Here is an 11,299-nt window from a genome sequence, read left to right on the forward strand (position 1 = left end):
TCTTAATGCATATTTAAGTTGCGTCCTCCAATCCATTCGCTTCGCCAAACCGTTCGTGACAATACCGCCCTAATTTTACCTTTTGCTATGATAACTAGTCCATTATCTTCACAGAGTGCAGCTTTAAGTAAGAATTTAGAAAATAGCGACGACAATGAAGGTACAAGCTCAACAAAGCCTGCTTCAGCCAATGTGACTTCCTCTATTACACCGCAACCGATTATTCAAGAAACAAAACCAGCAAAATTAGTACACTTCTGTGAAACTTGTAATGCAGGATTTGCGTTGCGAAGATCGCTTATCTATCATAGGAAACAAGATCTTTGCAATAAAGTTACGTACAACTGTAATATATGCGAACGTGTTTTCATATCTGAAGAAACCTTAAAAGAACACAAATCCACACATTGGCAAGAACAGGAATGCACTGAATGTAACAAGTCTTTTAGCACAAATGACGAACTCAGTAAGCATATGGTAGCTGTGCATAATCGTAGTTTACGCAATCAGTGTCCTCATTGCAAGAAAGGTAAGAGAAGTAGACACAAATTAAAGCTTACATTCAAAGTCTATTTCCCTAGTTTTCACCATACTATCTGCACTCAAGGATCACTTACGTGTCCACAGCGGCGAAAAGCCGTTTGTATGTGAAATATGCAGCAAAGGTTTCAGTCAAAAAACAAATTTAAGGCAGCATATAATGCGTCATTCAAAAGAGAAGAATTTCAAATGTGGCGAATGTTCAATGAGTTTCGTCACCAAAGCCGAATTATGCTCCCATAAGCGTACGCACACCGGCGAACATCCATTCCGTTGTGATGAATGTCAAGCAACATTTACCATATCCAGTTCATTGGTGAAACACAAGCGCATACATACTGGCGAACGACCGTATGCGTGCGATCTTTGCCCAAAGCGTTTTACAACCTCATTTACACTGAAAAATCATCGACGCATACATACAGGCGAAAAACCGTACAAATGCCGCTTCTGTAATAAAACATTTACCCAGAAGCAAGACTGCATTATACATCATCGTACTCATACAGGTGAACGAAATCATGTCTGCTTTTGTGGCGATAAATTTACCCATCTAGGTACATTGCGTACACATATGAAAACACACGTTGGGGATGATGCTGATGGCACTACAAAGGCTGTGAGTAGAGGTAAGCGCCAATCGACTCAAGCGAAAAGCGGTGCTATTAAACGTAATCGGGGAAGTGCGGACATAGCCGATTTTAGTATTACTATTTTGGATGTGGACGAAGATGAGGAGGCAGATGATGATGAAACGACCACAGTACTAACGGTGGCACGTGAAGATATGGAACGTCTTGTAGCTAGCGATGCGTTACGAAGCAATGAAGAAGCTGACTTAGAAAGTGTTGGCGAGGAAAAACTAATGCAGTTAGCGATTGAAAAACCATAGCAATCAATGCGCGAATCAAGGGTAAACAGCGCAGAAAATTAAAACTAAACATAATAGAACAGGCTGCTATGTCTGGACTTAAAATTTAATACAACTAGTTTACGTTAATAAAAATATGTATGTAATTAAGAATTTTATTTGAAAGTGCCGGTTTTTACTGCTTCTAATTTTCAATCAGTATGGCAACAGTGGGTTTAATTTGCTTCCCACATTTTTTCCATTATTGTATGCTTTTNAAACATAATAGAACAGGCTGCTATGTCTGGACTTAAAATTTAATACAACTAGTTTACGTTAATAAAAATATGTATGTAATTAAGAATTTTATTTGAAAGTGCCGGTTTTTGCTGCTTCTAATTTTCAATCAGTATTGCAACAGTGGGTTTAATTTGCTTCCCACATTTTTTCCATTATTGTATGCTTTTGAGAGTTCATATGCGCGTTGTGAGGTGATGCAAATTTCAGATATTTTACATAATGTGTCGCACTAGTGGCATTTGTCCACTAATACTGCAACCACCACCTCCGTCATCGGCGCTGTTCCCGCTGGTTGTGGGGGGCTCAGCACTAAACCAATTTATCAATGAATGATGCACACTCTGAACGCATTTTCTCTGATCGGCAATCAGATTTTCAGAGTATTTCACATGATTAGCAAATGCTTCCTTCTCGTGCAACACATCTTTAGACATGCGATGCAGATCTTTGAGTATGGCAGAACCCCATAATTGGACATGAATATCTGGTATTTTTGAAGCCAATTGCATGGCCGGTGTCACCATATTCATGCTCTCCTTTGAGTTTCCAATGCTGAGGAAGACGTGTGACAGTAAAACCAAAGAGCAAGAGGTTAGCCGGTTTAGATCCTCAGCATTTGCCATTTTTAATGTTTCACGCAGAAATCGTCTGAAAGAAATAAATAAACAATTATATTGTCATATATTAATCCAGTAGGTCCCACAACGCTCGGCTAAATCCTGATTTAGCATCGTGGACTCTCGTATTGTTTTCTATTTTTCTTTTATAAGATCGCAAAAATTTCTAGAAAATGAACTCACTTGGCCTCATGAAAGCTGCTTTTGTGAAAGGCGTGGAGTCCTTGTACGTAGTAGAAACCACCCATTAGCGCTTGACTGCTATGTGTGTGCGTATTTTCGGTGGATACAGTATCCAATATTTGTTTTAGATCCTGTTCTCGCTTTGTACGTAGAAAGATAATTGCCAGATTTAAATTTGCGAACAATTTTAGGTCGCGCTCAGAGGTTTCCATAACACAAGCTATGAATTGCCGCTCTGCATGCTCATAGAAGCTAGTCGACATTGAGTATAAGCCGAGTAAGCAATGTAATTGCGCGGAATGACGCCGGAGTAGACCACGATTGGGTGTTGCAAGGCAAACATCCCGCGCAGCGGCGATTTCGGTAATGGCTAGTATACGATTGCCCATTACCATGCGGCACATGACAATGTGCTCCAGTAATATCACCTTAAACACCGACAATATGGACTTATCGTCTTGCGCTTTTAATTTTTCGATTTGTGTAAGCGCTTTTTCGGTGTACTTTTGTGCCTTGTCCATATAGCCAGCCATCATTGAGTGCGAAACGGTTACTAGGTATACCAAAACATAAAGCTGTTCTTTAGGCAACCACACAAACATTTCCAATGCGTTTTGTCCGAATATAGCTAAGAGCAAAAAGTTACAAGAATTTCAATTGGAAAATTAACATAACATAAAGTTTACCTTCATCTGACGGCCAATTTGGCGCCATTATAGTTTGAATGGACGTTTGCAGCTGTTTCAAACTAGGTTTTACGGTTTTTACCTGACCCAAGGCAAGGTAGTAGCATACCTGTAGCACAAGAAAAAACACTTTCAGGTATTCCTTTTGATGAGCATTGGTTATGTTGTTGTCGATTATGGCGCCGGCTGTGTTTAACAAAGCCAATACATCGTTTGTTTTGCGTTCGATCATAAGAATCATTGCGCGTGATAACAGAAACAGCACTTTGAGATAAGTGGCGCCCGTCTCTTCGGCTGATTCTACACCCACAGCTAGGAGTTCCGAGGCCAACGAATACTCCCTATCCGAAGCGTGTATTTGCGCGAGTTGTAAGAGCAATTTGCAATGCCAGAAAACATTGTGCTGCGATAATTCAACAGCGCGACGCAACATTGCCTTTGCCTGTGAATTTTGTTCCAACTGCACATGTAGCTGCGCCAATAGCGAGGCGGTGTCAAACTTAACATCATCAAAGTGCACCAATGTCTCGGATAATTTCCACGCGGTTTCTAAATGATTTCGAGCCAGATCGGTATTTAGCGTATACGCCATCAATATTTGGCCCATTTGCAGATGTGTGCGTGCTTCCACCTTCGTCGGTGGCTGGAAGGTGAACAAAGCTTGTAAACACTGTATACATTTTTTAATGTTCGGTGGCTTAGATGTGCGGAAATACTCGGCTAAGCCAAGCAAGGAAATATAGCACGCATCCTGAGACGGTGCTGTTGCAGTACTCGTTGATGCCATTTCTATTCAACATCTAGAGCAATACTAGCAGGCAGAAATGTAACTGTTTCAAACCCCTAGAATCGAGTTCATAAAAAGTTCCTGCAAGATGTAATGAGTGGTAGAGTGGATAATATAAATAATCACTTTATAAAAAAAAGAGGCAAGTTCTAAAGAATTTATAAACAATTTTAACAAAACCGTCGGCGACCGTGCCACCAAAAAATTGCAAGTTAGAGATGAAACTTAGGGATAAAACGATACTAGTAAATACAAGTACATACTCGATACTTTTCGTCCGATACCAAGTACAGTGGAATACGTGCTTAGGGCGAAGGTGATGTTGCAAATCGTCTGGCGAGCGATAACTGTGAACAAAATCAAGGTTCCGCGCTGCTACATTACCTTTTTTACAACGGCAGTTGTAATCGTCGTTCGTCGACGCACGCGAGATGACATTCGCTGCTGTGGCAAGTCATCAATGGTCCTGACATGAGCTTGCAAGTTCACGACTATACCAAGATTAGAGCTGCAGGCGGCAGTACTAGCTTCTCGACTCTGGAAAATGCTGGTGAGTTACCACGACACCCAGCCATAACATGTGAGAAACGGTGGTCATGTGGACTGACTCGAAGACTGTCCAAGCGTGGATAGCTTCGGACCACAGAAGGTCCAAGCTTTAGCCATAGAATTGTGGAAATTCTAGATGATCAAAATGAGTGGGAGTGGACTCCAGGCGCCCTAAATCCAGTGGCGTCCTGGCGCAGACTTCCTGAGAAAAGACGAGTAATTTTGGCCCAAGTTTCATGCTATCGACAAAACTCGTGAGCAATTACAATTACGGACGGGGACATGCCGAAATACTCTTCGTCCTTTCGACTCGCAATAGGAGGCGCCTACTTGCGGAGGTTTGTGGAAAAGAGCTCCAACACACCGGAGAAGCACCTATACGGTTCGTTGACGGTGCGGAAGTTCGTTGACGGTGCGGAAACTTTGAAAAGCAGAGCTCTTGGTCATATGTATCACGCAGCGGAATGAATACCTCGATGAATGCTCTGTGCTGAAGGGAGTATTAAACTTTTCAGACTATATCAAATGATGGATGACATGGGTATAAATCGAGTGAATCGTCGACATCATCTTCTAAACACGCGTCAATTGTCGACTTGTATCATCGCATATGGAAGCATCAAAATCGCTGAGCTGTGCCGCAAGTGCTGGATACCTACGGTCGCGAAGAAGTACGATCGGCAAGGGAAAAGATGTCAGAGGGAACGGGTAAGACTCGAAATAGCACAAATGTGGCAACTACCCAAAGACCGCCTCACACCCTTCGTTCGTCGTTCCCGTATGTGGAGCAAGACTATATGGGACCATGCATAATTGTGACCAGCAGGCGAACAGAGAAACGGTGGATTGCGCTATTTACTTTTTTGAGCGCACGCGCCGTTCATCTGGAGATTGCTGTTCGATGAACGCACTAGAGTACTCATCGAACAGACCTATTGTATAGCGTAATGTATGAAGAAGAAAACGTCATAAAAACGGGACCTCTAACACACAACGCTTGACGCTCCCAATAAAGAACCACTAGCCCCTAACGATTTCCCCTTAGGGAGAGCTAATTCCGAGTAGATCACATCCTTAGGAGGAAAACGGCTGGCAGAATACCTCCCGATTTGTGCTGTCGGACCGGTGGAAACCGGTAAAGCCGTTAACAGCACCGGACCTGGTGCTGGTCTGCAACATTCGCGACCACTACGTTGAGTACTCGGAATCAAGTTCGGTCAAGATAGGTAGGTCTGAATGGAAGAGGTCAAGACGACTGGAGGAACGTTCATCCTACTCCTCACTGTGCAGTATCTAATCGAAGAAAATATCGACTTGAAGAACACAGCACTAAAATGTCAGGGCATAGCTGTCGGGTCAGGCGATGTCGAGCTCGAAATATTTAACGTATAAATATACAGTGTAAACTGTGGTCCGACAGGATATTACCATCACCATGGTATTACGAGACATCAACGCACACCGCGATCATTGCCACCCAAACCCGTCAAATGACAATCATCCAATTGGCTGAGCAGATAGACGATTCGACATTCACACCAGGACTGTGCGCAGCTACAGCAGTTCGCCAGGCCTAAAAATTTCTAGCGCACAGTGACGGACCCAATCGTGAATACCCAATCGTTTGATAAAGTGATAACCTTGGTTAAAGAGATTTCCATACAAAGTTTGACAGTCCATTATACCAAAAGATAAATTTATAAAGTTTATCTCCAGTTTATTACTTTTGATGAAGACCCCTAATATTTCGAGTATTAACCCACCATGCAAAACATGAAAAATAGGCAACAATCGTCCATGGCAACAAATTAGCGACTCAAACACGATTCAAAACTGAGACTGTGTTCATTAAATGCACTGCTCAGCTGCCGCTCTTCGTATACGTGTGAAACACAACTCTAACCATACACTTGTACTACTGCTGTATGAATATGGCTGTATTAATGCTTCAAAAATACAAAAATGCATTAATGTAACAGTATTAAAGCATTCTTATAAGATATTTATCCCTTTATGCAAATGCTACTTCTCTGATACATTTTAATATACGGGGACATACAAAAAAGTAGCACTTACATATGCAAATGCATATCTTGTAAAAGCCTGTTTGTGCTGAAAATAGTGTCGCACAACACGTCCGTTCACTAAAATTTGTGTACAAGACTGAAAATATTACAAAAATTCCACTTCAAATTTAATAAGAAATGTACTTAAAACAAAAACAACGTACATTTCCTTGCGATTCGCTAGAATTTGAATTTATTCGTGGAAATTCATGACTACGCATGAATTATTCACAACAAATTCACTCATATAGTAAGCATTATTCGTGAATGCATACAACCGATTCCGACTGGGTACTTAAGTGGGGAGGTACCCTGCAGAAAATCCGACTAGCTCAGAACTAGCGTAGACTAGACCCTTTGCCGACAGTACTATTTCTAACTCAATACCCAAGCAATAGGAGTGTTCGCTATGCACAAAATTTGTACAAGTTGGTACCAATTGTTACCAAATCGTGTTCGTTTAGCCAAAAACCCAGTAAAACTTGCAAGGAGGGAGGACAATTTTGACATTTCGTTTGGGAAAATTTTTGCCAGTAAGAATTTGCAAGCAAGATTGTGGCACACGGTTGCATTTTTATCAACATTAATTTGAATCAACAAATTCGTTAAATTTAAAAATTAACAATCTTGTTGCGATTTACTAATAAAAGAAGTAGGTAAATATTCGTTTGTTCAATTAATTTAATTAATTCCAAACATTTGAAAGGTACTCGGCCGAAAAAGCTGCATGAGAGTTGTCGCATAAGGAATCTGCTAAATGAGCTTTGCGTGTATGCAATTATCCAACGCACAGCATTACATATGTAAAAGTCTGTTGATTTTTGATTTCTACGTAAAATGACATGCCATGCAGTGCAGTACAAAGTATGCATAACTGAGCCATAAGGCGAATAGTGTGTGTCTTATGTCTTTCTTGGCGCTAGCGCTTTTCATATATTGGGGGTTGGCGCCTTAATTCCGGCTACTGTGTTAACGTAATTCTTTTGCGCAGCAGTGTACTACCTACCCATGCCTAGTTTCATTAGGGATAAAACGATACCATGGAAGTATCGATACCTGTACTTGGAAGTCGCATCGAAAGAAAGTATCGATGCCTAGTAAGTATCGGCCTGATATCGATACCTACTTATATCGATATTTGTACCTATATAAGAATTGTTTGTACAGTGTTATCTGGCTGGAGTGAACACCCGATGCTACGAACACCTCGAAAGAGTGAACATAAAAATTTTTCCATTGAGTACTCTATAGAGTGAACAATTTTGAGTCTTTGTAGAGTGAACAATATTTAAAACCAATTCCTTCCAAATTGGAAACTGTAACGACAAATTTAATAACAAAAAGGTTAATCGCTTCGCCAGGCCGATCCCGCAAATCCCCGTATCAGGGATCTCAACTCGGAGATTCGGCGACTATAGAATGTACATAAGTGGAAGAAGTAGGAAGACCATCTGAAGACCTGTAACTTCGCTTCTGGTGTGAGCAAGCTTTGGTCAACCGTGAGGTGATTGTCCACCGGGGAAACCTTCCAACAAACAGTCTTCTCGCCCGATAGCTCACCTTTCCCCGGTAGTGAAGACACTAGAGGCCCTTCTACTCCCGCACTACACAAATCACTAGACCCCAGCGAAGCATAAGCATGGGTTCCGTAAAATGCACAGCACAACAACAGCACTCCATAACTTGCCAAATAATTCGTGGCCTTAACCGAAACCCTCCAATCCTCGAAATCGAGCAAACCTAAGAAAATAAAACAGTGAGATCAACAGGGTGGTGTCCTTTCCCCACTACTGTTAAACTTTTACATTTCTAAGCTCCCTCAACCACCAGAGGTAGTCTCGATTGTCTCTTATGCTGACGATTGCTCGATAATGGTTATTTCGCCGAGCTTTCTCGCTTCGTCACTGCACGGAGCCTAACCCTCTCCCCTACAAAATCCTCAGCAACGCTTTTCACCACTTCGACGAAAGAGGTCAGACTGTAACTGAGTATTCTCGTTGATGACAAACCAATTCCGACGTTGAATAACCCGAAAATCCTCAGAGTAACCTTCGAAAGTCAGCTCTCCGTCTCGGCGCATACAACCGCAATTGTCAACAAAGTACAAACCCGCAACAATATCCTCAAGTCCCTAGCCGGCAGCACCTGGGGCAAAGACAAAGAAACGTTGCTGGCAACGTACAAGGCAATTGGCCGCCTGGTTCTGAACTATGCAACGCCTGTATGGTTATCGGGGACTAGTAGGACGCAGTGGCTGAAACTGCAGACTTGCCAAAACACGGCACTCAGACAGCGACAGGATGCCTTCTGATGTTGCCAAAACATCACCTGCGCAACGAGGCCAATATGCTCCCGATTAAAGAGCGAAATACACCACACAAGCGGTTTGACAAACCAAGCGAAATTTCCCTTTGCTTCAAGCCATTTGTGCTGTGTATGGGGGTGTTTGAAGGTTTGACAAACCGCCGTCAAACCTTCAAACACCCCCATACACAGCACAAATGGCTTGAAGCAAAGGGAAATTTCGCTTGGTTTGTCAAACCGCTTGTGTGGTGTATTTCGCTCTTAAGGAGCATAACACAATGCTCTGCAAGCAATTCCTAGTAGGGTGTCACCGTGTTAGGCACCCGAACAGACATCTGATTGCGGAAGAACCCTCGCTATGGCACGTCAGAAGGCATCTATGTGAACTGACGGACGAAGTCCCGGGGTTCATAAACCTACCTCTGGACGCAACAGCCTACCGACAGTTATATAGACTCTCGACCTGTGTATGCCGTTCTGGGCACGCAACCACCAGACGTGGACGAGACAGAGCTTCGTCTGCCTCGGGAGACTCGAACCCCACAGCCCAACTTCGATCTGGCTACTGCAGCAGGCTGAACTCATACTTGAGCAGAATAAATGCAGATGTGCCAAATGAATTCCCAGCATTCGGAGAGAGGCCCCATGACTCGCAGCAACTCTGCGCATGCCCACTAAACCCCACCCTGCTAACGCCTCTGGCCTTATGGACAGACCCCATCAAGGCTGCACGCTTCCTGGGTCTACCGCTAGTAGAGCTTGACGACAGCGATACAACAACAACAGGAAACATGCGTTGGCATTAGCTGAGGGAAAAGACGACATTTCAGAGTTCTTAAAAATTCAACTTCAAAAGACGTACTGCGCAATAAAATTGATTTTAAAGAACAAAAAACTCAATCTGGATATAGTGAACAATCTGCTTTTTATGAACTGGTCTTGCATTAATTAGTTCACTCGACCCAGATAGCACTGTATAAAAAACGCCATCTCATATCTATGCATTTTTTGTCAAAATAACTGATGTGACTATAATTTTGGATTTTAGACGAATGCTACTTAACCTTTTAAAAAAAAACTTTAAAGTTTTAAAAAAATGGATTACTAGGATGGCCTCACAGAAAACAAGAAAAAGGGCAAGATCCAATACGTTGTTATTTAAAAAGTCCCCAGAATTTTGTTAACAGAGTTGTCTTCGTTTGTATGTATGTACATATTTTATTTGTTATACTTATTATTTATTTTGTACAAAAAGAAATCGATTGATATCAAAAACAATTACTTTATAATTTATTTCATACAAATGAATTTATTATTAGGTGCATTCGTATAAAATCTCCAACAGAAACCAACCAACTGCCAAATTCCGGCGAAATGTCATCTGTTCGCTCACAAGAGAGAAATATCCAAAATAGTACGCGAACAGAAAATTTGCAGAAACTTGCAAGTTAGACGAACAGCTGATATAATTTTTGTTTACATTCAAAAGTGTAAAATTTAAAACGTACGAAAACTCATTACAAAGTGGTATCCTGGCACAGTTTATTGATTAAACAAGTAACTACTTACTTCTTACAAGTTTAATTAGTCGCATTTTGTAATTTTCAACTTCCAAACCATCAAATTCAATTTTGTGATTTGCGTAAATGCCAACCAGCTGTTTTTGATCAGCTGTTTTCCTGTTGGCAAATTGCTGTTGGCAAAAATTTTTCCAGCAGAAACCAGCAGCTTCCCCTCAAAATAAAATGTCACTTTGCTCTCTCAATTTCCCCTACTTTGCAAGTTTTTTGCGTACGCGAACGCAAAAACTTGTAAGTTTTGGTTAAACATGAACAATTAACAGCTACGCGAACGAACCTATTGTTCAACAGCAGTTTTGCAAAGTCACAATGGTATATTTCTGAAAGAAGTAATCGTGTTGATAATTTTTAGAGTGAAAAGCTGCTAAGTTTGTTTGTAGGAAATTTAAAGGGGAAGAAAAAAAACTTTTTAAAACATTTCCTTCAAGAATTTTGCAGAAGGCTCTGTTGCAAATTAAAAGATTTAGAATTTTTTGTAAGCTTATCGTTTTTTCTGTGCGTCTTTGGACTTAGTAAATTTACCTTTAATTGAATATAAACTTGAAGACGTTGCGTTTTTAATTTACCTTGCTTCCTATATCCAAATATGAGTTTTCACAAAAAGTGGACTTAGAAACTTTTCACTTCGAGCTAGCAATATGTTAAAGTGGTGATTATAGGTCTTTCTTTGTAGGAATTTTTCATTGGCAACTAAACTGCCAAAAATTCTAGATATTCACAATAATAATTAGATTAAAAAAACTCCGGAAATAAAGTCATCACTGAATCGGGTTTCGATATAAGTACTTTCTTCCGATACCTACTCAGTACTCGGTTCAAAAGTATCGATACTAAAAT

At 41.1% G+C, this 11,299-nt stretch overlaps 2 protein-coding genes across 2 annotated transcripts; one reads left to right on the forward strand and one right to left on the reverse strand.

The window, feature by feature from the left end:
* Positions 1–86: 86 nt before the first annotated feature.
* On the forward strand, positions 87–1,535 carry LOC108363076 (zinc finger protein 501-like). The gene is made up of 2 exons (XM_017616335.1): positions 87–529; positions 582–1,535. Exons 1-2 carry the CDS (start codon positions 88–90, stop codon positions 1,430–1,432), a joined length of 1,293 nt encoding a protein of 430 aa, XP_017471824.1. The 5' UTR covers position 87; the 3' UTR covers positions 1,433–1,535.
* Positions 1,536–1,726: 191 nt separating this feature from the next.
* Mau2 (Mau2 sister chromatid cohesion factor) lies at positions 1,727–4,193 on the reverse strand. Its single transcript, XM_017616319.1, has 3 exons — positions 3,177–4,193; positions 2,491–3,118; positions 1,727–2,338 (listed from the first exon to the last, which is right to left on the reverse strand). Exons 1-3 carry the CDS (start codon positions 3,961–3,963, stop codon positions 1,903–1,905), a joined length of 1,851 nt encoding a protein of 616 aa, XP_017471808.1. The 5' UTR covers positions 3,964–4,193; the 3' UTR covers positions 1,727–1,902.
* Between the last annotated feature and the right edge of the window lie 7,106 nt (positions 4,194–11,299).

Source organism: Rhagoletis zephyria, unplaced genomic scaffold, assembly GCF_001687245.7.
Source record: "Rhagoletis zephyria isolate East Lansing unplaced genomic scaffold, Rhagoletis_zephyria_1.1 Rzeph_scaffold_01182, whole genome shotgun sequence".
Taxonomy (NCBI): domain Eukaryota; kingdom Metazoa; phylum Arthropoda; class Insecta; order Diptera; family Tephritidae; genus Rhagoletis; species Rhagoletis zephyria.